The sequence below is a fragment of the Dendronephthya gigantea genome, unplaced genomic scaffold (genome assembly GCF_004324835.1).
Source record: "Dendronephthya gigantea isolate DGI-Jeju-01 unplaced genomic scaffold, DenGig_1.0 000023F, whole genome shotgun sequence".
Taxonomy (NCBI): Eukaryota; Metazoa; Cnidaria; class Anthozoa; order Malacalcyonacea; family Nephtheidae; genus Dendronephthya; species Dendronephthya gigantea.
Window position 1 is genome coordinate 473,228 of NW_021163033.1, and position 18,874 is coordinate 492,101.

At 37.7% G+C, this 18,874-nt stretch overlaps 7 protein-coding genes across 7 annotated transcripts; 1 reads left to right on the plus strand and 6 right to left on the minus strand.

The window, feature by feature from the left end:
- Position 1: 1 nt before the first annotated feature.
- LOC114522447 (glycosylated lysosomal membrane protein-like) lies at positions 2–3,299 on the minus strand. Its single transcript, XM_028543130.1, has 4 exons — positions 3,098–3,299; positions 2,130–2,546; positions 1,499–1,977; positions 2–820 (listed from the first exon to the last, which is right to left on the minus strand). The coding sequence occupies exons 1-4, from the start codon at positions 3,179–3,181 to the stop codon at positions 640–642; spliced, it is 1,161 nt and encodes a 386-aa protein (XP_028398931.1). The 5' UTR covers positions 3,182–3,299; the 3' UTR covers positions 2–639.
- A 219-nt stretch (positions 3,300–3,518) lies between these two features.
- Positions 3,519–4,983, plus strand: LOC114522644 (alpha-endosulfine-like). The gene is made up of 3 exons (XM_028543374.1): positions 3,519–3,686; positions 3,781–3,867; positions 4,266–4,983. The coding sequence occupies exons 1-3, from the start codon at positions 3,630–3,632 to the stop codon at positions 4,431–4,433; spliced, it is 312 nt and encodes a 103-aa protein (XP_028399175.1). The 5' UTR covers positions 3,519–3,629; the 3' UTR covers positions 4,434–4,983.
- A 15-nt stretch (positions 4,984–4,998) lies between these two features.
- Positions 4,999–8,278, minus strand: LOC114522643 (very-long-chain (3R)-3-hydroxyacyl-CoA dehydratase-like). The gene is made up of 11 exons (XM_028543373.1): positions 7,969–8,278; positions 7,643–7,716; positions 7,396–7,453; positions 7,193–7,308; positions 6,723–6,798; positions 6,530–6,640; positions 6,295–6,422; positions 5,991–6,103; positions 5,798–5,904; positions 5,581–5,715; positions 4,999–5,492 (listed from the first exon to the last, which is right to left on the minus strand). The coding sequence occupies exons 1-11, from the start codon at positions 8,093–8,095 to the stop codon at positions 5,398–5,400; spliced, it is 1,140 nt and encodes a 379-aa protein (XP_028399174.1). The 5' UTR covers positions 8,096–8,278; the 3' UTR covers positions 4,999–5,397.
- Positions 8,279–8,339: 61 nt separating this feature from the next.
- Positions 8,340–13,362, minus strand: LOC114522640 (collagen type IV alpha-3-binding protein-like). Its single transcript, XM_028543370.1, is given in 15 exon segments — positions 8,340–8,963; positions 9,185–9,311; positions 9,484–9,704; positions 9,814–9,877; positions 9,952–10,020; positions 10,203–10,292; positions 10,378–10,452; positions 10,542–10,640; positions 10,731–10,823; positions 11,119–11,366; positions 11,492–11,672; positions 11,820–11,933; positions 12,017–12,133; positions 12,955–13,142; positions 13,145–13,362. Coding segments are annotated over 15 exon segments (1,857 nt in total). The 5' UTR covers positions 13,188–13,362; the 3' UTR covers positions 8,340–8,835.
- Positions 13,363–13,690: 328 nt separating this feature from the next.
- On the minus strand, positions 13,691–15,078 carry LOC114522613 (sperm-associated antigen 8-like). The gene is made up of 7 exons (XM_028543347.1): positions 14,939–15,078; positions 14,772–14,837; positions 14,512–14,654; positions 14,311–14,393; positions 14,198–14,229; positions 14,025–14,087; positions 13,691–13,926 (listed from the first exon to the last, which is right to left on the minus strand). The coding sequence occupies exons 1-7, from the start codon at positions 15,014–15,016 to the stop codon at positions 13,804–13,806; spliced, it is 588 nt and encodes a 195-aa protein (XP_028399148.1). The 5' UTR covers positions 15,017–15,078; the 3' UTR covers positions 13,691–13,803.
- Positions 15,079–15,100: 22 nt separating this feature from the next.
- LOC114522718 (tetratricopeptide repeat protein 24-like) lies at positions 15,101–17,388 on the minus strand. Its single transcript, XM_028543460.1, has 4 exons — positions 16,611–17,388; positions 16,318–16,536; positions 15,296–16,239; positions 15,101–15,130 (listed from the first exon to the last, which is right to left on the minus strand). The coding sequence occupies exons 1-4, from the start codon at positions 17,239–17,241 to the stop codon at positions 15,101–15,103; spliced, it is 1,824 nt and encodes a 607-aa protein (XP_028399261.1). The 5' UTR covers positions 17,242–17,388.
- Positions 17,389–17,620: 232 nt separating this feature from the next.
- LOC114522664 (tubulin-specific chaperone A-like) lies at positions 17,621–18,628 on the minus strand. The gene is made up of 4 exons (XM_028543401.1): positions 18,443–18,628; positions 18,244–18,349; positions 17,843–17,929; positions 17,621–17,765 (listed from the first exon to the last, which is right to left on the minus strand). Exons 1-4 carry the CDS (start codon positions 18,496–18,498, stop codon positions 17,688–17,690), a joined length of 327 nt encoding a protein of 108 aa, XP_028399202.1. The 5' UTR covers positions 18,499–18,628; the 3' UTR covers positions 17,621–17,687.
- Positions 18,629–18,874: the final 246 nt, after the last annotated feature.

Sequence of the window (18,874 nt, forward strand, 5' to 3'; positions counted from 1 at the left end):
ATTGTGTCACTGGTGGACAATTTTTATGTATAAAAAGTTCATTCACAGTTCATCATACAAAAATATAGTGTCATGTGAGGAATTCGCGCCACTGAGCTATTAAAATAACTGGAGGACGTGCTCGTCATTTCTCAGTAACTTCGCCGCCATCCGAGAGCAGGTCTTCAAGGAATATAAATATAGCTCAGTGGCCGGCGCACACGCGACATAATTATCATGGTTTTTTGAGCAATACAGATTTGTTGCGCATGCGCTAAATTCGCCAGGCTAAATGCGCTTGGCTTAAGGAACAAATTACGCATCCTGGGCAAAAATTCTCCCCTCCATGTATGCGATTTCACACCTTACAATGACGATCACGCGTTTAGCTGGGAGGGAGCCAATAGCCTGGCTTTTATGAACAAAATCAGTAAATCATATACCTCAAAGGGAGATTAAATCGAATTGGATAATCCACTGGGATAATCACACTAACCAGTCACTAATCTTTTGAGCACGAAATTCATATGCTAATTCCTTGAAGATTATATTTAAATCTTATATAATCGTTTCCTATCTAGTCTAAAATATACGAGCGATCATTTCGTTTTAAATTCATTGTGTAAAATTATTTCTGTCAATCTGAGCACACATTCGCCCTTAATTTATCGTGGCATAAGATGTGTTGACTTTCGCCTTCATGCATCGTTTTCGAATCTGAACGTACATACCACCGAAAACGATGATAGCCAGGGGTAGGCCGAGACCTATGGAGATGATGAGTTTAACGAGAAATGAGATGGATGTGGTGGCTGGATCACCATAACCAACAATACCACTCCTATAAAGAAATATATGAAATAATGGTAGTTTATAGAATTTGAAATAGCTGATTAGATAAGGTTTGTTGGTTGACAATGCTCATCAGATGCAGAGAGGGAAGATATTCCCCAGGTGGGGGGAAGATATTCCCCAGGTGGGGGGGGAAGATATTCCCCAGGTGGGGGGGAATATTTTCCAGGTGGGGGGAAGATATTCCCCAGGTGGGGGGGAGGATATTCCCCAGGTGGGGGGGGGAAACATTTTCCAGGTGGGGGGGGAGGGGAGGTCATGCAATATTCATAGATTTGTGAAAGTATGCCCAAAATGCCATTGATTATCAAAATCTCAGTATTTCCAAATTATTTCCAAATTTCTTTGGCGAAGCTGAGATTTACTAAATTCTGCACTTCGTACCTATATCTGGTTAGGGACTATATTATGATCATGAAAGTGAGTCATAAATGACCATAAACAAGGCTTATTATCATGGTAAGATGGTCAAAGACAAGGTCAATCATTCGGATAATGGGTGATTCTCTGGTCACACACCTGTATGACTTTGCTGTTTCTTCAGGCTTCAAATTTTGCATGCAACAAAATAGCATTGTCACGTGTGTGACCAGAGAGTCACCCTAATTATTGTCTGTGGCTATATTGATATTTGATAACCTCTCTACTTTCATCACCTCACTCTTACCATGTTAAATACTTCGTCTTCTGATAAAATCCATCTTTAGTTATACCAAAAGAAACATTCAAACCATAAACTTGATACAATGAATTTAATGATAACATTGCAACTTCGCCAATATTCCAAGACCTATTTACAACTTTCCGAACACTTCCAATCTCAGCTCTCGTTTGACACATTCTTCCAAGTTCAGGCTTGGTGTACGCAATGGGTTTCCACTGTGAGTATGCTTTGCCATATTTACCTTTCACTTTGGCATAAACGGTTTTAAATATGGCAGGAGTGTACTCGTCATCAATGCTCTTCTTTGTTGTAATGTCAGGAGCATAGCCTAGTTCAACCATGTAGTTTACTTCTACAGCAAATCTGGTACTATTCGTAGTGACATTCACATCATTTAACGTCAGCGAGAATCGGTTGCTGTCAGATGTGTGCTTTTCATGGGGGAGCTTTGATTCACGATCAACTGAATGTGAGGCCACAAACTGAAAGTAAACTGAGAATATGAGTACCTACCATTTGACAGCTGAAATACATCACCGGCTAGTTCAATTATAAAAGCAAAAAAATACAACATACAATCATTTGAATCCAATTGGTTTTTGCATGAAAAACAATATTTTTAGAGGAATTTTACCTTTAAAATGATGGAATCATTTGCTGTGAAGGTAACTTGATGTGCCGAAGCATCTAAATGCACATCCCATTTTGTACTATCCATGAATTCCCGCACAACCATATACGAATTGTCAGTCAAGTCAACATTATCATCATCATCGTCATATTCATAAATCCTCGGCATTGCAAAAGCGAACGTGTAATTCATAGAATGAGAAAACCTTATGCTGTTGTTACGAGAAGTCTCGTTTGTTAATGCTGCACAATCTACTGTAACCTTCACATCTTTTCTTGTTGTATAACCTACAACAATCGTAGGGACCGGATATGTCGTCCACAAATAGTGAATTGTTGAGCTACTGTCCATCGCTTTAACCCAAATTAGAGGGAAGTTGAAAGAGCTCTTTGGTGATGGGCAAAGTTTGCTTGTGGATAGCTGTGATTTAAAATAACTATGATGAGGACTGTGCATAGTTTCAATCATGTCACAGGCCAGACAGGCATTTAGGCTATCTTAGTTTTATGGATAATAAGGTAATTTTAAGCCTGACACACATAATGCATCTGAATATACTGAATGGGTACCTAATTTGAGATTATATGTTCATAAAATATATGTAAATTGTACAGAACACATATTCATCATGTATCTGCAAAGCAAGCATTGTAGACCTGAGGCCAGTTGTATAAAACTCTTTAACTACATTTTGTCTAGTTAAATCCTAGTTAACTCAGAAATACACAACTCACAACTCTGATTGGCCAATTCTGACCTTAACTACAGTTAAAAGTTAACTAGTCTTTTATACAACTGGCCCCTGATCCATAACTTGTCAAGTCGATGGAAACCCCAGGCACGGTGAGGTACCCACACTTGTTTCTCTCTCAATCAATTTACCTATATTACCTAGATCAACCTATATTACCTAGATCAACCTATATGATAGCTTTGGATCCTGTATTTTATTACAATAACCATTAAATAACCTTTCTATTTCCATCAACAAATACTTGCAGTGTGATAAAAGAGCAGACACCAAATAGCATCCAAAAGCTGAATCGTGAAGCCATTGTGATTCTGTGGAAACTTTGCGATGTTCTACTTCATTTCTTTCGCCGTGATCTTCGAATATCTCACAAATCCCTTGCCAAAATCAGCAGAAAGTGGCCGCCATTTAAAATCACATGATTTAAATCACACATTTTACGAAATTTGCTTCTTTTCCGTCTTTGTAACGTGATACCCTATTGGCTACTAAAAATAAATACCCCATCTGATTGGCTTAAATCATTTGTCTTTCTTATTGGTTCGCTAATTTACGTTGGCCAATAGAATCGACGGAAATTCTCTAGTTCCGGGACTTTCTCGGCCAAACCTTGACATGCGCTATTTTGTGTTCTTCTTCAAATTGTGGCAAAGATTTTCAATCTTGTGTTTATATTTGTATAAAAATTTAAATACGTATAAAAAACATAACCGATTGCCGATCGAAACTTCTGCGAAGTCGTTGCTAAGAGCATGGCCGATACTTCAATACCAACGGTTGAAAATCCCGTGGAAGAAAAGCCCAAAGAGGTGAATGTGGGAGAAATTCATATCTGTTTATAAAAAAATAAACGGTTTCAAAAATTGTATTTCGTATTGAAAGGGATGTACGCTTTTATTACAGCTTTCCGAAGAGCAGAAGTTAAAGGCAAAGTACCCTGGGGGTTTAAAGAAAAATTTTGCACAATCAAGGCTTCAAAATCGTGGAGGGGTGAGGTTTTGTCATATATATGAAGTTTCAAAGCAATTAAATAATATTCATGATTGTATATAGTATTATAGTACAAATCTTTGTTCATTTTAAATATGTATAAACCGTTGTATAACAACGAATTAACATGTGTTGCTAGTCAGGACACGACTTTCTTCTGCCCAAACATGTTTGGAGAAGTACAAAGAATATTCAATAAAAAATGTCAAAATTATATGCAATCTTGATTTAACCTGATGTCTGTAGTTGATTATGTCATCATTACATTTGCCACATATTTCCAGCAAACTCAAATAAGACTGGAACGCTCACTCTCTGACTTTCCCTCATCATGAAGCAGATTGTGAGTGTACCTTAGGTCTAGAACTTACAAATATTCTTCTCAAATTCCTATCAAGGTCAAATACTTTGATTCTGGTGACTACAACATGGCGAAGACGACTGGTAACAAAAGCCGGCTGCCTGGACTTGGTGCAGCTATTCCGAAACCTGAAGACATACCACATAGAAAACAGTCGGTTCCAAGTAAATTAGCCAGCCCAACGTCTGTCAGCGTCCAGGATTGAGCTAATATTCCGCTTACACAAAGCAGCAAGAAACTGTGTTCATTGAATGTATATTACATAAAGTATTTGTCAGTGGATTTTGCATTTGGCACATTTATCAACTTATACCACAATTTATTACTTCAACGAAACTTTTAGTTGATGATGGAAGATTGCCTTTGTACATATAGGAAAGTAAATATGGCGGAAAATGTCTGAAACTCAATTTGCAGTATCACCACCAAGTATATGGCTCTGAAAAACGATGCATAGCATTGCAACGTATTTAACTAAAAAATATCAAATTAATTCTATGCTGTAATGAGAAGTAATACAAGAAACAAATTGTATTATTAGTAGTTGTTTATTATAAGATTTTGAATAACCCATATATAACAATTGCCAAATAATAGTCTATGTTATTCTAGAAAACATTTTGAGAATTTGTTTCTTGTATTACATCTCTAAGTTTAAATAAAGGAATCAAAATTTAGTTACTTTTTTATTTTAACATGTTAATTTGTAGAAATATCTACCAAAAGAGAAAGTCAAAAGTTGTATTTGGTTGAGCTGAACTGATAACAGCCATGTGTAAATTATTATTACTCTGTTAAAAGTAAATTCCTGTTGTAAGTGAGAAAGGTCTACCACTACTGTGTGATAACTTTTTAAAACCAATTTGTGTACATTTATTTTGCTGATTAGAATGCCAAATTGGCTCTCGAAGTTCAAATGATTGCCTCAATCAATACACAAGCATTTATTTTTAGAGAGTGCAAATGCATGATATCTCAGAGATGTTACAAGCAGATTATACAAACAAAAAAATTTACAATTGCACCTTCGTGAGGGATGTAAAGGGATGCGTTTTTAAATTCTTAGGCATTTGGTTGATAATTCCAATGGTAAAAAGCGCAATTGATCTTGTTTGCGAAAAACCGTTGCATGATGCTGTATAGCGATGAAGATCAGTTTTGTTTCATTTTTAGTCTTTCTTGACAGTTTTCATTTTTCTTCTGGATGTTTTGCCGTATTTCTTAACTCTTAGCGTCCACATATGTTTCAGAAGATATCCACCACCTGTAAAACGGCATTTGATGAAAGCTTTATTTTGGGAAGCGAAAGGGACTCTCGAGAAAATGCAATTTACAAACTTAGGTCCACTCACCTACAGCGAGAATGATCAAATACAATTTTAAAAAAAACGAAAATGGAATCGATGAATCCGCCACTATAAAATTCAAGGACAAGGACCAGCGATTCTTCGCATCAAACAAACTTGCAGCTTGGTATATTAACACTCCTAAATTAAGAAATAAAGGCTTAAGGCAGTGAAAAAAATTTGGACTTGATGGACTGAAACGATAAAATCTTTATAGCTTTACCTTCGGTTAGAATACCAAGAGGGTATAACGGAATCCAGGCCGTATATCGCAACCAGAGCAGCCATTTAGGACAGTAACCAATAGTTTGTAGAAAATAGAAAGGATACCTTGAACACAATGGAGGCGCCGTTCACAAACGATTCAGTTTTGACCAGAGTTAGTTTTGAAAAACACAACGCTTAATGTCTTCTACCTGACGTTCTCGATGAGCGACCAGGCCAGAAATAACACAACAACTAAAACACTTTTCTGCAGCTGTTCGTGAGGGTTGATGACAAGAAACAGCACAATGAAACGACCGATGCTCTGAAAAAGTTAACTATCGATGTAACAATATTGCGTTGAAATACATGGACAAAATAGATCCATTGTGTTCCAGAAAAAAAATGAAAGTTTCATTACCCTAAAAAATAGCGAGAAAAAGCATCCCAAAAAATTTGTAAACTCTCAAGGTTACTTAATAGGAATTGTGGAGAAGATAGTGCATGGATTTTTACCTGAGCTAAAGGTGCGACCACACCAGTATTAACCAGCTTAAATGCAGCATTCACAGGTTCAATGAACGCCGCAATTTGACACGTTGCTACTAAATCACTGACATCATCAAATATCCGAGGAACTGCATCTAAAATATAAATTCAAGGTTGACGGATTTCAAGAGACTCTTGGAGCATTGCTAGACCACTCAGTACAATGAAACTATTGCACTAGAGGGAAAGTTGCATAACCTACCAGAGCCGTTTATTAGCAACCTGAATAAAATAGCCAAAGTGGTGTAAAAGAATGCAATTCCTTGCAAGGCATTATAAATTGAAAGATAGCCTTTTATCACCAGCCCTTTGACTAAAAATGGCAAAGAAATAGGTGTTAGTTGATATATTATTTGTTAAAGAAAAAATATAGGGATATTAGTCCAGACAATTACTTTCTTCTTCTGCTTCTTTGACATGGTCTTCGAGATCTTTTTCCATCTGCTTTTTCCGATGCTCAACAGATATTCTCTGAAGCAAAGAAAGGCTGAATAATGAGGGGTGCTTAATTACTAGTTACTGAACCAGGAGAGGGAGGTCTGAATCTGAACAACTGGAGAGAAAAAAGGAGATTGTGTTGGAGGTCTTTAAAAGTGAGGTGTTGGTTGCAGGAAAGAAAGCAGTACAAGAGGACATCTGAAGTAAGGAGGAAGAAAAGGGACCTTGCAATTGTTGTGGAAGAAGAGAATGTAAGGGAGGTGTGGTTTGTACGAAGGAGGCCTCAAGATAAAGGACTTGGACAGTTAGGAGAATCAATATAGCTTATAGAAGGTGGGTATAAGAGTTGAGAGTTGGGAAGGAAAGACCGTACACATATTTAAAACAATATTCAGGCACATCTTAAACTAGGAACTAGAATAATCACCGTAATTTCCTCCTGTTTTTCTTCTTCTGAGTCATCTTCACCTCGCCATCTATCAAAATCAATCTTCAACCATCCTGGTTTGTTATTATCAGCCAGTAATCTCTCCCAGTATTTTGCTTGAAAATGATGAGATAAAGTTAGCTAAACTATATCCACATCTATAGCCATGCATAAGTGTGCTTTTCATTCTGACCAAGACTTACATTCTTTTTTTCTTAAGGTGATTGCCACACACCTATCATTTTTTTTATGAGTGCTGAGCTAGAAAATAAAAGCAACCATAGAGAAATTATTAATCAATACTACAAACATTGACTTGTTTGTACTCAATGCTATGTTCACATATTTACGTTTAGCATTATTAATTCCTTTTAAAATTGATTGTTTTTATACAGTCTTCTAACATGAATAAACAAAGGCAATTAATAATGACTAACAAACATTTGTTACCTTGGGAAGAACATCTTCACTGAATGTTACATCAAGCTTGTAAATATTTTCACCCTGAGCACCATTTCCACAACCTAATATAATTGCAATTTCACCTGCATTTTAATAGGTCACAAAACTAAGAGAAAGTGAATTGGATTGGCAAACCTCCCCTTATAGACTAAAACCTATTTTTGAACAGGTGAAATTAAGTACAGATACAGAATACTTGCGTATTGATCATCGACTAAGAATGAACACCCTTTAGTTTCTACTTAAATGTTAAATCTACGGGTAAATAAATAGAAAGTACATGCATACACAAAAACTCACGTGTTCAATCATACCTTGAAATTTTAGACCTCTCTCCTCGATTTCCAGGCTGTTAACAACCGCATCACTGAGCTCAATAGTTAGATGTACTAGATTACGATCCTGTGCCCATTTTACAAGAGGATTTAAAACTACAGACATGTTTTTACAGCAATAAAATTCAGGTAAATTTATGATATTCCAGACTTCTCAGCTGCCTCACGAAAGAAACACGCAAAATCCACGCAAAATGCAACACGTGGTTTCTAATATAGATCAGTGAGTGCGACCTCTCTGTGAACTGGAGTGAGCACATCAGGCAAAGTGGACATTTTGACAAATAGCTGTGCCATTATTTTGTATCGCAAAGCATTATGGTTGTCATATTTTGACGGTCAGAATAACCACTACGGACGAAATTTTATGCAAATTTCTTCATCTCATATTAATCATAATTTCTACGTACAGAATTGTGGCCGTCATTGTATTAATGTATTTCGATTCTGTGTTTAGATAGAGTCGCATATACGTTATAAATCTGTGTAATTTTAGTCGCCTCTTGGACCTATTTAAATGTAGGGCATTTCGTTTGTATTAAGCACACAATTTCTACCAGTGCGCTCAGGAAACAACGAAATGCACTACGCTTCGGAAGGCCAGGCTATTTTTCCTCGGTTCTACATTCAGGTTTTCTTGGATTTCAGGCAGAGAATTGAAAACCAAGAAAATCACCAACTTTTACGTGTTGAGTACCTGGTCACATATCAATTATATCACCGTTCACCATGAATCAATAGAAAAGTAGAAATGCATCTTTCTACTAGACGGCATATTTTTGACCGCACGTTAAGCACAAATTTGATTAGAATGTATATTACTAGGCGAAGAAGCGAAACGTGGTATTATAATACGATCTCTTTCTCTTGGAATACCGTCTGGCAGAAGCTGCCGATCTTTCGGAGGAACTTCGGACATTCTCGTTTCGAGACGGCGCGGACAACGGACGGCGGAGCCCAGCCGCCGGGATTTACTACAAAAAATAAAATGGGCCATTCACTTTCAACCTTCTTCAATGTCAGTTGATCATTGCAGTGCTGCTAGTCTGACTGAGTGCTGACTGTTGCCACTAATACCAGCCTGACTTGTCTAGTACTTACTACACTGCAATGTTCTATTCAGTTACTAACATTCAACCTCCCGTAAGTGTCAAAACGCAATGTTTTATCGCAGTCTCTGACCTTCATATCTTACCTGTACAACTGTATGTGATTTTACACGACACGTGTTCCCTCGTGAGGGGTTCCCCTTCAGTACGGGGTGCGATCATCGTTTGACAGAAGAACGCCACGTCACAGGTCGCCCGAACGAATTTGTTCACCTTCAATGTTACAGACGAGATATGAATACTGAGAGTATACAACATATGGTAAACAAATAAAACCAACAAACTAGTCTGAAGAATAAACCTTTATAAAAATCTCACCCAGCGACGCTGTTTGCAGACATAACGCAAGCTTTTCATCACGGTTTATGAAACTAAGTGAACGTACCGGTACATCAGGGTGATCAATGGAGTAGTTTATGGATAACCAGGGATTCCCAATTTCGTATTCTAAGCGTTCTAACGAGACGTCGGAGCTCGGAATCTCGCGAATATGCGACATGAATAATGTTTCTCTCTGTGATGACGGCCATACGCGCTTGTACACTTGATGGAATATCATTGTGTTTGGTGAGAATGTCTCAATAACTTTGCACGTCTCCAAGGTACCTGAAAGACGGTATAAAGTCACCGAGATTTAGACAACAAAATGGAGCAGTGAAGGTTTTTGGGGTAGGAATATCCGAACGAAATGATTGAACGATTTGGCTGAACTTACTGTCCCAATCCATTCTCACGTCTTTGTCGAAGAAATAGTGCGCCATTTCTCTTCCGGTAACTCCCTTGAACGAAAACAGAAAAGCAAGTGAGCAACAACAATGTAAAAACTTTGTTAAAAGGAAATATATCACCGTACTTGTACAGTGTGTGTTGCCTTGAGCGGGTCACAGACAACACCACCTTCCTCGTAATCACGACGATGTACCTGGAATGAAAACAAAACACTTTTAAGGGAGTGGGCTGAGAGGAACGAGCAAGTAAAGAAATCAAAGCATTGCTCTCAGCAATTCTTAAAACATCATTCATCGCATGTCATTACAGAACCAAGTGACAACAATGTATAATAGCTACATTGTGATAGCACTGATACATTCAAGATGCCATTACCAACATCTCCCCATCTTCATACACCAGCGTCCAGTTCCCGTCTACATCCTCTTGGATATACTGTAGACTATCAGATACGTGTGAATTGACCTAAAATGATAAGTACAAAACAGAATTTATATCCAGCTGTGTTTAATCAACGTCTCATTGAGTAGGAAAGCACTCGTCCACCAACCTCTTTGGAAAATCGATGTTCATCAACTTCTGAGCCTTCCTTCTCCACCAACATCTTACAATTACGGATACCATCCTACAATACGTCGTGTAGATAGAATTTTAACAATTAGAAGCAGTCGCTGTTGTAAGCACAGTCGACGATACGACACAGAAGGTTCATACCCGATCGTCTTTATCGTCATCTTCTTCATCGTGTTTGTCCAAAGCTGTCTCAACTGCATCGTAAAACTCTTCTTCATTCAGCATCATGTGAGGACCTTCCTAAAAGTTCCGTGCCAGAAATAGTTCAGTTAACCTGGTATGGCTTGTTTTGCTGGTTCAAGCAACCAGCCTCAGCTGTACTGTACATACCACGAAATCTGGTCCGCTAACAAACGATTTCTTCTTTGCATCAAGTAAACATTTTCTGTATTGTTCCTCGATTTTTTTACGTCTTTCCAACTCCTTCAAACCGAGGAAAGAAAAACATAGTTTCACACAAACCTGCCTCAGCATTTCTGAAGTCATCACATATAGATTTAGACAGTGGGGTTAAATTTCCTGGCAAAGAACTACCCGCTGCCCCTACCTCCTATCACCAGAAACTAACCCCCTCCCACCCTTATCTGATGCACCTTGTTTCCACCATTACTAAGGGGTTTGGCAGAGGGAGTGGGCACCACCCTGACACAATCAGCCCTTTACCCCACTGCAATTCACCCCATCCCTAACTCCTTCCCCACAAGGCCCTGGTTCCCACCTTCTCATATTTGCGTTTCCAGTGTTCCTCTTTTTTGCTCAGAAGGTCGATGCAATGAGACATGGTGGCCAATATTCCTGACGTGGTCGCCTTGAATGTGATTGCTTCACCTTTAAAGTCGATAGCGTATTTGTTTAACATCTTGTTTGAGCCACCGTCCGACAAGGATCGTTTCTTGAGGTTCAAAAGAGTGGATGGCGTTGGAGTTGAAGACAGTTCATCCATCTCATCATCCGCATCATGGTCAGCTAAAAAATTGTTTTCAGATAATTTTATTCACAGCACATAGTCAAAATGTTTGCAATTCATGCATGCTAAACAAAAGTATGCAACGCTAATTTCAAATATTGAAAGGAAAGCTGGTTTAGGCTACCTAATTGCTCATCTTCAAACATATCGTCATTCATTCCAAGATCCGCATGGTCGTGTACGGAGTTTCCAGCTTCATTTTCAGCACAGCTATCAAAATACATCTGTAAGGTATCCACTTGACGGCATAAAATATCCCGAAATGTTTCCATCTCCATCAATTTCTCTCGAAGACTACGACCCTTCTGCAATCACAAAAGGAAAGAGTTGTTAAAGATGATTGGAGTGTGTAAGGTAATGATGAAAGATCTCACTTGTCTAGGTATACATTCATTATGGTATATTACATACACTAGAAAGACTCAGCCTTGAATACAGGATGTATTGTATACCTTAAAAGATGATGATGACGTTGAGGATAATGTCAAACTCTGTGCCGACGACAAAGACAACATGGATGCATTCTTTCGAAGACTCGTCTCAGATCCATAACCAGAGTCTGATGCCTGAAAGGAATTACTCACAGTTAACAAACTGCATCATACCGTTCCACTTGGCAATATGTATTAGAATTCAATGCAATTCTTACTTTTACAGCCTCCAAAGTATCAATCCATGATTGTCTATCTTCGGGTTCAGAAGTTCGCAAATAATACACAGAGTCGTTGACTCGGACATCAAACCGACACTCGTCAAATTCATTAGCCTGGAGTAATCAAGCAAATACAAACATGAAAATGACAAACCGTTCGTGCTAATGGTGTACAAGAGACGATAATTGAGGGAAGCAGAATTGAGGGGGTAGATATTCATATATTCATGTTGTGCAAGATTAATTGTCTTTACAGGTCTGTTAACATGAATATATGAATACATGCCCCCCCAATTATGGCCTCTCGTACGCCACTGGTTCATGCAATTTACTGCTTGCTTTAGCAAGAAGGCAACTGCAAGGCAGAGGATTTTTACACAAGGCATTCAGCATACAATAAATCTGTTGTCTTTTTGGAATACATCCAAGTTTATGCTTGAATACAGTGTCAATGTTATAATAAGTAGATTAGTCTATTTGATTATAACATACTTCCTGAAGTAGCACCCCACCATATTATCATTTGATTCGATTAGATTTGATATGTATTAGAGTAGTTGGAATTTGTCAAGAAAATATACCTTTGAGTGAGAATTGTGGGAGATACAAAATGCAACAAACTGCACAATAAAATAACAGCGTCAACATGTAGTGCACTACGACTAACTCGACTCTAAATAGATTTCTATGTTTCAATAAAAGAGAATTGCGATCTATTATATAGCACTCAAGCTGCGCAATTGTTGTCTAGCTTCCGTATGTTTACACGTTTTGTGCAGGAGAAAAAGCAAGAAAATCTTTCTCACAAACAAATAGAGATATTTGATATTGTACAAGGCTCACAACCCGATGCAAATATTGCATGAGTGAATAATTACGGCGGTCATGTTGACTGTATACAAATATTTTCATACAAATTGTTTTATAACACAAACCTCTATGACGGCTTTTCCCAGGCTCAGTGAACCACGGCAACCAAGTTCCCTGTCAGATTCACACTTGAAATAGGCAATAGTGCCGTTCTGTAGCACGACGTATCTATCCTGCCAGCCGTGTATGTAGTTTGTCCACTTTGACAAATATCCTTCCTTTTCGACAAGTCGCCCCTTTTCGTCTCGCCAACGTCTTCATCTTCATCAGTTATACTAAGGCTATGTTCGTCCGACATTTTTTAAACAACTGTTTATTAATGCAGCTTCAAGCTTATGGCTGGCCCAGGGATGGTCTTTAGAGCGAAAAAGCTAGAACAAGTTCAAATATTTGGGTTAAACAACTCGAGTGCGACAGCAAATCGACCGCGACTGCCGATCGCCATCTTGGTCTTTAAATTGCCAACCGAGCAAATGGGAAAATGGGAACAAGGTCAATCAAGTCAAATCAAAGGTCAACTTAGGTCAACCATGTTTCACTGTCAATCACTTTCACTAGTGCTGGTATAATATTATTAGCCACACCAAACAACTAGTGCCATAATAGCATATTGAGGTGAATGATTGACATAGATGCATAATAATTCCTATAAGAATAAAAGGCGAAATTACTTGTACTCAATTTTTGATATGGTATCACAGTACATCAGTTGTAACTACCATGATCAAATTAAACCCTATGGCATCAGCAAAGCCCGAAAATATGTAATATTTTCGGCTTCAACTTTGAAGCACTCCTGGAATATAAGCCAGTTATATTTCCTGAGAATATTTAGTTATGAGACTTATAATATATGCAATGGGATTTATAATATTAGTATTTACAAAGTTATCAAAATCAAAGTGATCAGTTATCTAAACACCATCAAAGTTCCATCGTTCGTAAGGTTTCTGATCATTTAGTTGATGCTCCACTGGCGTGCTAAACGAAGCATTCTTTCGAAATGGAGTGTCTTTTGTTTTAACTTGGCTCACACCCTATAGAAAAAATATTGATTGTAAGACCAAAAACCAAATTTACTAATATTTTTTTTGCAAAAATGAAAGAATTTAGCATGGTGTCTGTGTACACTCACATGAATTCTATCAGCTTTCTCCGACCAATATGTGAGTGGCTGCTCTTTGACTACATCATGAGGCTGAAAATATTTATTAAAAATTCTGTTTAATATGATTGAAAATATACCTGTGAAATAAATTTTGAAGACATAATGATTATATTATCATAGAGTCTTCTTACTGCACACACCTGTCGTGGTACACGTTCCCGGGGAATAAATTCTAACAAAATAAAGGAAAAAAGCCTTAATTTTAAATTAAATCATTGCATATTTTGACATGTATTAAGTAGAAATATCGTACCATTTGAAAAGAAATCTTGTTTTGTGACAGATTTATAATCTGGAGGAGTTGGTGGTGGGTGAAATTCTTCCTGAACTTCAGCACTAAAAAAATACAACAAATTATGGTGAGCAATTATCATTAACACTGCTCTGCAATGTTTGATTATGTTTCATGTGTTGGTAAAGATGGAATTGTTGTCAAACTGGTTCGTTTCTTCACCTCAATTTTTCAACAAGATGCTTTTCAAGTAGCTCCAATTTCTTTCCCTTTGCCCGGACACCGCTACCAGAAGGTTGGCGGTACGAATCTTTTGTTGTTGATAGATTTTCAACTTTGGAGTCAAATTTAGTTGTCAGGATACCCTAAAAAAGCAGTTCAGGAGCGAATCAAGTTGTCTGTTAATTGCACCCTAAGGTCAAAATCAACTATATCATTGCACAGTAAATAGAACTGTGATCATTGACGATTAAGATTTATACCTTATGCCCATGTTTGTGAAGATGGGATTGCTTTCTGTCCGGCTCTTCGTACTGCTTACATGCTCTCTACAAAAACAAGATGACTTGGGAATAAAGTCGAAAATTTGGAGTTGAAACATGTGTCTTGTTTGCCATATTTTCACTTTAAAAACAGAAAGTTTGCTTACTTCTTCAACCCAATTCTCAAGTAACGTTCTTCCACCAGAATTATTTACTCTCAAAGTATTCACACTATAATCCGTCATATTTTTTACACAAAAACGTCTAAAATTCTTTCTAAAGTTCTTTTCTATTCCTCTATTTATAAATAAGTGGAATACTCGCTGTTTCTATGGCAACAACGCCATAATTACCAAATACTGCATAAAAAATACTAAAACCCGCAAATATAAATCAAAATTTGTCGTTTGCACAGTAATGTACTCTTTCAAAAATTGACATGCGTTGGTTACCTATATAACAGCCGTTTGATAGAAGAAAAGGAGAAACAATGTATCAAAGAATATTTATTGAATCACACAAACTTTTGATTTATTTTTATTTTTACGAAGTTTGCCCATAGTCGTTAGTTCCTGGGCTCCAGCGTCTTCGCTAATTGATGCTGCCAGTAGAGTATCGCGGGGGCCTGGTGGCAGTTCATGAATATTTAATCTTCCAGTGTCTATAACATTAATTATATCCTGTGGCTCTTCATAGGTGTTATTTAGTGGGTCTTTTTTAGGTGGAGATAGAGCTGCTGACCCAGCGGTTGACTCCAGATTACTAGTTGGACACACACTTCCTGTCTCGCTAGCAGGCTCATGCATAGAGCTTGATGCTTGTCCCGAATAGCTTGATACGGTATCAAAAGTTGAGTCTGATCCATCTGATTGCTCTATGTCCGAAGTTGGTTCATCAATAGCCAGTCCACGGGCGATAAACTTATGGTTCTTTTCCCGTGGCCTGACATGACCAACTTTTGGTGAAGACTCAGTAGGAGGATCATTATCTTGTAAAGTTTCTTCATTGTGAAAAGAACCATTGATAGCAATAGCTGTATCCCTCTGTAAACTAACATCCTTATTTACACCTCTCTGTTCTTTTAACAATCCTTTCTTTCCATCCACTTTCATTTTTTCATTGCTGTGTTTTGTGGTTTGTTTCTCTGTCAGTTGTTTTTCCAATGCATTTGTCAACTTAGCAACAATTCGTTCCTGGACCTCATTTTCATTTGTAACCCTTCCAAGAGGAAGAACAGTTAAAGCAGTTTTTAAACACTCCACTGCTTTTTCAAAGTCTTTTTTCTGGAAGTGTATTGCTGAAAGACCTTCATAGGCTTGCCATTGACCACGGAAATCCTGGCAATCCTTAGCAGCTTGTAGGGCATGGGTAAATTGTTCTTGAGATCTCTCCAGTTCTCCAAGTTGACCATAAGCATAACCAAGATTGCTGAATGAATGGCCTTGAGAGTATCTCATTGACATAACACCTAGGGAAGGGATAAAGGAATTTTTGTATTAAAGTTTCTCTGATCAGTGCAGTTTCCATCAAGTTAACACAGCCCTACCGTAAAGTTCAATTGCTTTTTCATGGTACACAACAGCCTTGGCATATGTCCCAAGTTGATTGTGCACAGCACCAAGGTTTTGATATACCGAAGCTTGAAGTTTTTTGTCTCTTTGGCCAACTTCTTGAAGAAGATTGAGGGACTTCTCCAAATACTCTGAGGCAATGTCGTAACGACCAGATGACGTACACACCAGGCCTATATCACTGTAAACCTTTGCTACAAAAAGATAACAAAGAAGTTGAGAAATAGAATGATATGTTCGCAGTCAATTTTGTAGCCTATTAACGAACCTTTTAATGTATCATTCTCAAGTGCTTCCACCTTATTAATAACCGAATTCAACAACATTTGAGACCGCTCATCCTTCAGCTCTGCCAACAACGTAGCTCTGCTACTTAAACAGAGTAACTCATGCCTTTGGTCCATCAATTGCCGAAAAACCATTTCACCTTCATGTAAAACCTCAACAGCCTCCTTAAGTGAGGCAAGTGCCGCTAGTGCGCCGCCAAGTTTTAGGCAGGTCTCGGCTACCATCTCAGAGTTTGAGTACTCTCTGTAGCCCTCCAAAGCAGTCTCATAACATCTCCTGGCCTCATTTGGCTTGTCCAGCAAGTCATAAGCTATAGCCATATTGTAATTTAGATCACAAAAATTCAAGACACCATCGCTTTGTCTTTCAGGCGGCACAGCTCGTAGCAGGAACTCCAAGCCTTTCTGCGCTTCGTTTCTTGCTACGCAGCAAGCCCCGAGGTTGAACAGACATGCTCGCACCGTGAACGCATCGTTCGTGTCTTGAGCCAAGGTGACAGCTTGCTCATATGTCAGATACGAGTTTTCAACATCGCCATTTTGCAATAATTGATGTCCTTTCTTGGTCAGATTTTCGATTTCTAAAACATTTCCCGCGGGTTTTTCATCCATATTTTGTTGACAAGAACGACCTGCTTGTTAAAAAAAGTTTCAAAAGTTGGACTTAATGCGATTATGGTTGACTTTTTAATTCGAAATTCGGTTGTTCATATTATTGCTAGCTCCCTGACAACGATTTGTTTACGGTGACGTCACAAATCAATGACGCCAAACATTCGAATGAACAGCAGGGGGGAGCGTCCCGCGTGGGAAAACACCCTGGGTAGGAGGTCGCCCGCGTGGGGTGCGAACTTTGTGGTGTCATATTTGGCAGGGAAGTGACCCACTTGACCTGATTTGATGCAAATCAGAAAAGTAAAAGTTTTTCTCCCCAGACATTCAATTCCATAGCATCTTCAACAGAATGCTTATCAATATTTTCTAAATTATTAATTGAAATGTCTATATTACACCATAATGAAATGAAAATCTATCTGAGTAAGACTGTTTTAAAAAGTTTAAGAATCAACATCTTGTAGCAACGTCTTTGCTTCCTCAAATTCTCTGCTCTCAGACAGCTCCTGTTCAGTTTCACCCTAAACAGATGGCAACAATACCACAAATGTTATAAGAATATGGTGTTAAGTTCTGGTCAATCATTATTGAAGTATACCATATATGATTTAAGATCTTCTATCGCTGTTTTTAATCTTCTGTTGGTGTCTGGTACCATCGATTTAGATTCCGCTAAAACTTCTTTCTGCAAAAAAAAAACAATGGAAAGTAGAAAGCTCATATCAGTAACATTAAAATACACAAGATAATCATGTGTCATTAATAACTAGCTCGGAATGTGATATTTATTACATTCCAACTCAATTATGACATCATACAAAAGGTTAACTATGACATCATGATGCTATAAATAACATCATGACATCATTGCAACTTTTAAATCAAAATTTTATAAAAACAGCTCGAAAAAATTTTCTTAAACATGAAATGCTTTCAATATAATGCTACAACACGAATTCCCAACGTCATTTAAAAATTTCTAGCCAAGAATATTCAAACCTGTTTTCGTATGTCATATTCATCCTTTCCCTCGCTTTCCATCTGTCTGACTTTTTCTTCCAAACTTTGTGATTCCTTTTCATACATTTTAACTTCTTTTCCTATCCTAAATCACAGGTAAAATATCGTAGTACAGCAAGTATACGCCGTTCAGAAAAAAACCTGCATCTTGCCTCACAAATTATCTTCAGAAAAATACCTTTTTACCACGTTTGTTTTTATTTTAAGCTGGCGTAGTCTAGGATCTGAAGCCATCGTGTGGAAAAGTGTGGAAAATGTTCAGTTTTAAAGGAGGATCTTTTCTTGTGTTTCTGCAAAGCGAAGCAAAACAAGACTGGCAAACAGCAAACTTTGCTTGTTGTTGTTTCAAACCTCAAAATGAAAAATATGAAATATACCCCTGAAAGTGGAAACAAAAATAATTTCAAATATTTCAAATTGTGTTTTGTTTTTGTAACAGGGATCATTAGAATTACTTATATAATGTTTTAGCTACTAAAGAGTTTATGGTTATTTCAAATAATTAATAGTCATACAAATCCTTTCATATTTATTTTTTTATTTTCCATCATTCCGTTTTCTCAATCAATCTCAGTCACTTTTTGGGAAATTGTCACCATGGAAACCAGTT

Bases quoted from the DNA above. Each gene is read 5' to 3' on its own strand.
- LOC114522447 (XM_028543130.1), bottom strand. From the start codon at position 3,181: ATGGCTTCACGATTCAGCTTTTGGATGCTATTTGGTGTCTGCTCTTTT. The intron at 2,547-3,097 runs GTTATTTAATGG...TTTAAATCACAG, and splicing joins TTGTTGATGGAAATAGAAAG to CTATCCACAAGCAAACTTTG. The intron at 1,978-2,129 runs GTAAAATTCCTC...GTTTACTTTCAG, and splicing joins ATGATTCCATCATTTTAAAG to TTTGTGGCCTCACATTCAGT.
- LOC114522644 (XM_028543374.1), top strand. From the start codon at position 3,630: ATGGCCGATACTTCAATACCAACGGTTGAAAATCCCGTGGAAGAAAAG. The intron at 3,687-3,780 runs GTGAATGTGGGA...CTTTTATTACAG, and splicing joins TGGAAGAAAAGCCCAAAGAG to CTTTCCGAAGAGCAGAAGTT. The intron at 3,868-4,265 runs GTGAGGTTTTGT...ATTCCTATCAAG, and splicing joins GGCTTCAAAATCGTGGAGGG to GTCAAATACTTTGATTCTGG.
- LOC114522643 (XM_028543373.1), bottom strand. From the start codon at position 8,095: ATGTCTGTAGTTTTAAATCCTCTTGTAAAATGGGCACAGGATCGTAAT. The intron at 7,309-7,395 runs GTAAGTCTTGGT...ATCATTTTCAAG, and splicing joins CACCTTAAGAAAAAAAGAAT to CAAAATACTGGGAGAGATTA. The intron at 5,493-5,580 runs GTGAGTGGACCT...GCCGTTTTACAG, and splicing joins TTTGATCATTCTCGCTGTAG to GTGGTGGATATCTTCTGAAA.
- LOC114522613 (XM_028543347.1), bottom strand. From the start codon at position 15,016: ATGACGGATTATAGTGTGAATACTTTGAGAGTAAATAATTCTGGTGGA. The intron at 14,838-14,938 runs GTAAGCAAACTT...TTGTTTTTGTAG, and splicing joins TTGAGAATTGGGTTGAAGAA to AGAGCATGTAAGCAGTACGA. The intron at 14,655-14,771 runs GTATAAATCTTA...CTGCTTTTTTAG, and splicing joins TTCACAAACATGGGCATAAG to GGTATCCTGACAACTAAATT.
- LOC114522718 (XM_028543460.1), bottom strand. From the start codon at position 17,241: ATGGATGAAAAACCCGCGGGAAATGTTTTAGAAATCGAAAATCTGACC. The intron at 16,537-16,610 runs GTTCGTTAATAG...ATCTTTTTGTAG, and splicing joins TGAGAATGATACATTAAAAG to CAAAGGTTTACAGTGATATA. The intron at 16,240-16,317 runs GTAGGGCTGTGT...TCCCTTCCCTAG, and splicing joins AAAAGCAATTGAACTTTACG to GTGTTATGTCAATGAGATAC.
- LOC114522664 (XM_028543401.1), bottom strand. From the start codon at position 18,498: ATGGCTTCAGATCCTAGACTACGCCAGCTTAAAATAAAAACAAACGTG. The intron at 17,930-18,243 runs GTTTGAATATTC...TTTTTTTTGCAG, and splicing joins AATATGACATACGAAAACAG to AAAGAAGTTTTAGCGGAATC. The intron at 17,766-17,842 runs GTATACTTCAAT...CCATCTGTTTAG, and splicing joins AAGATCTTAAATCATATATG to GGTGAAACTGAACAGGAGCT.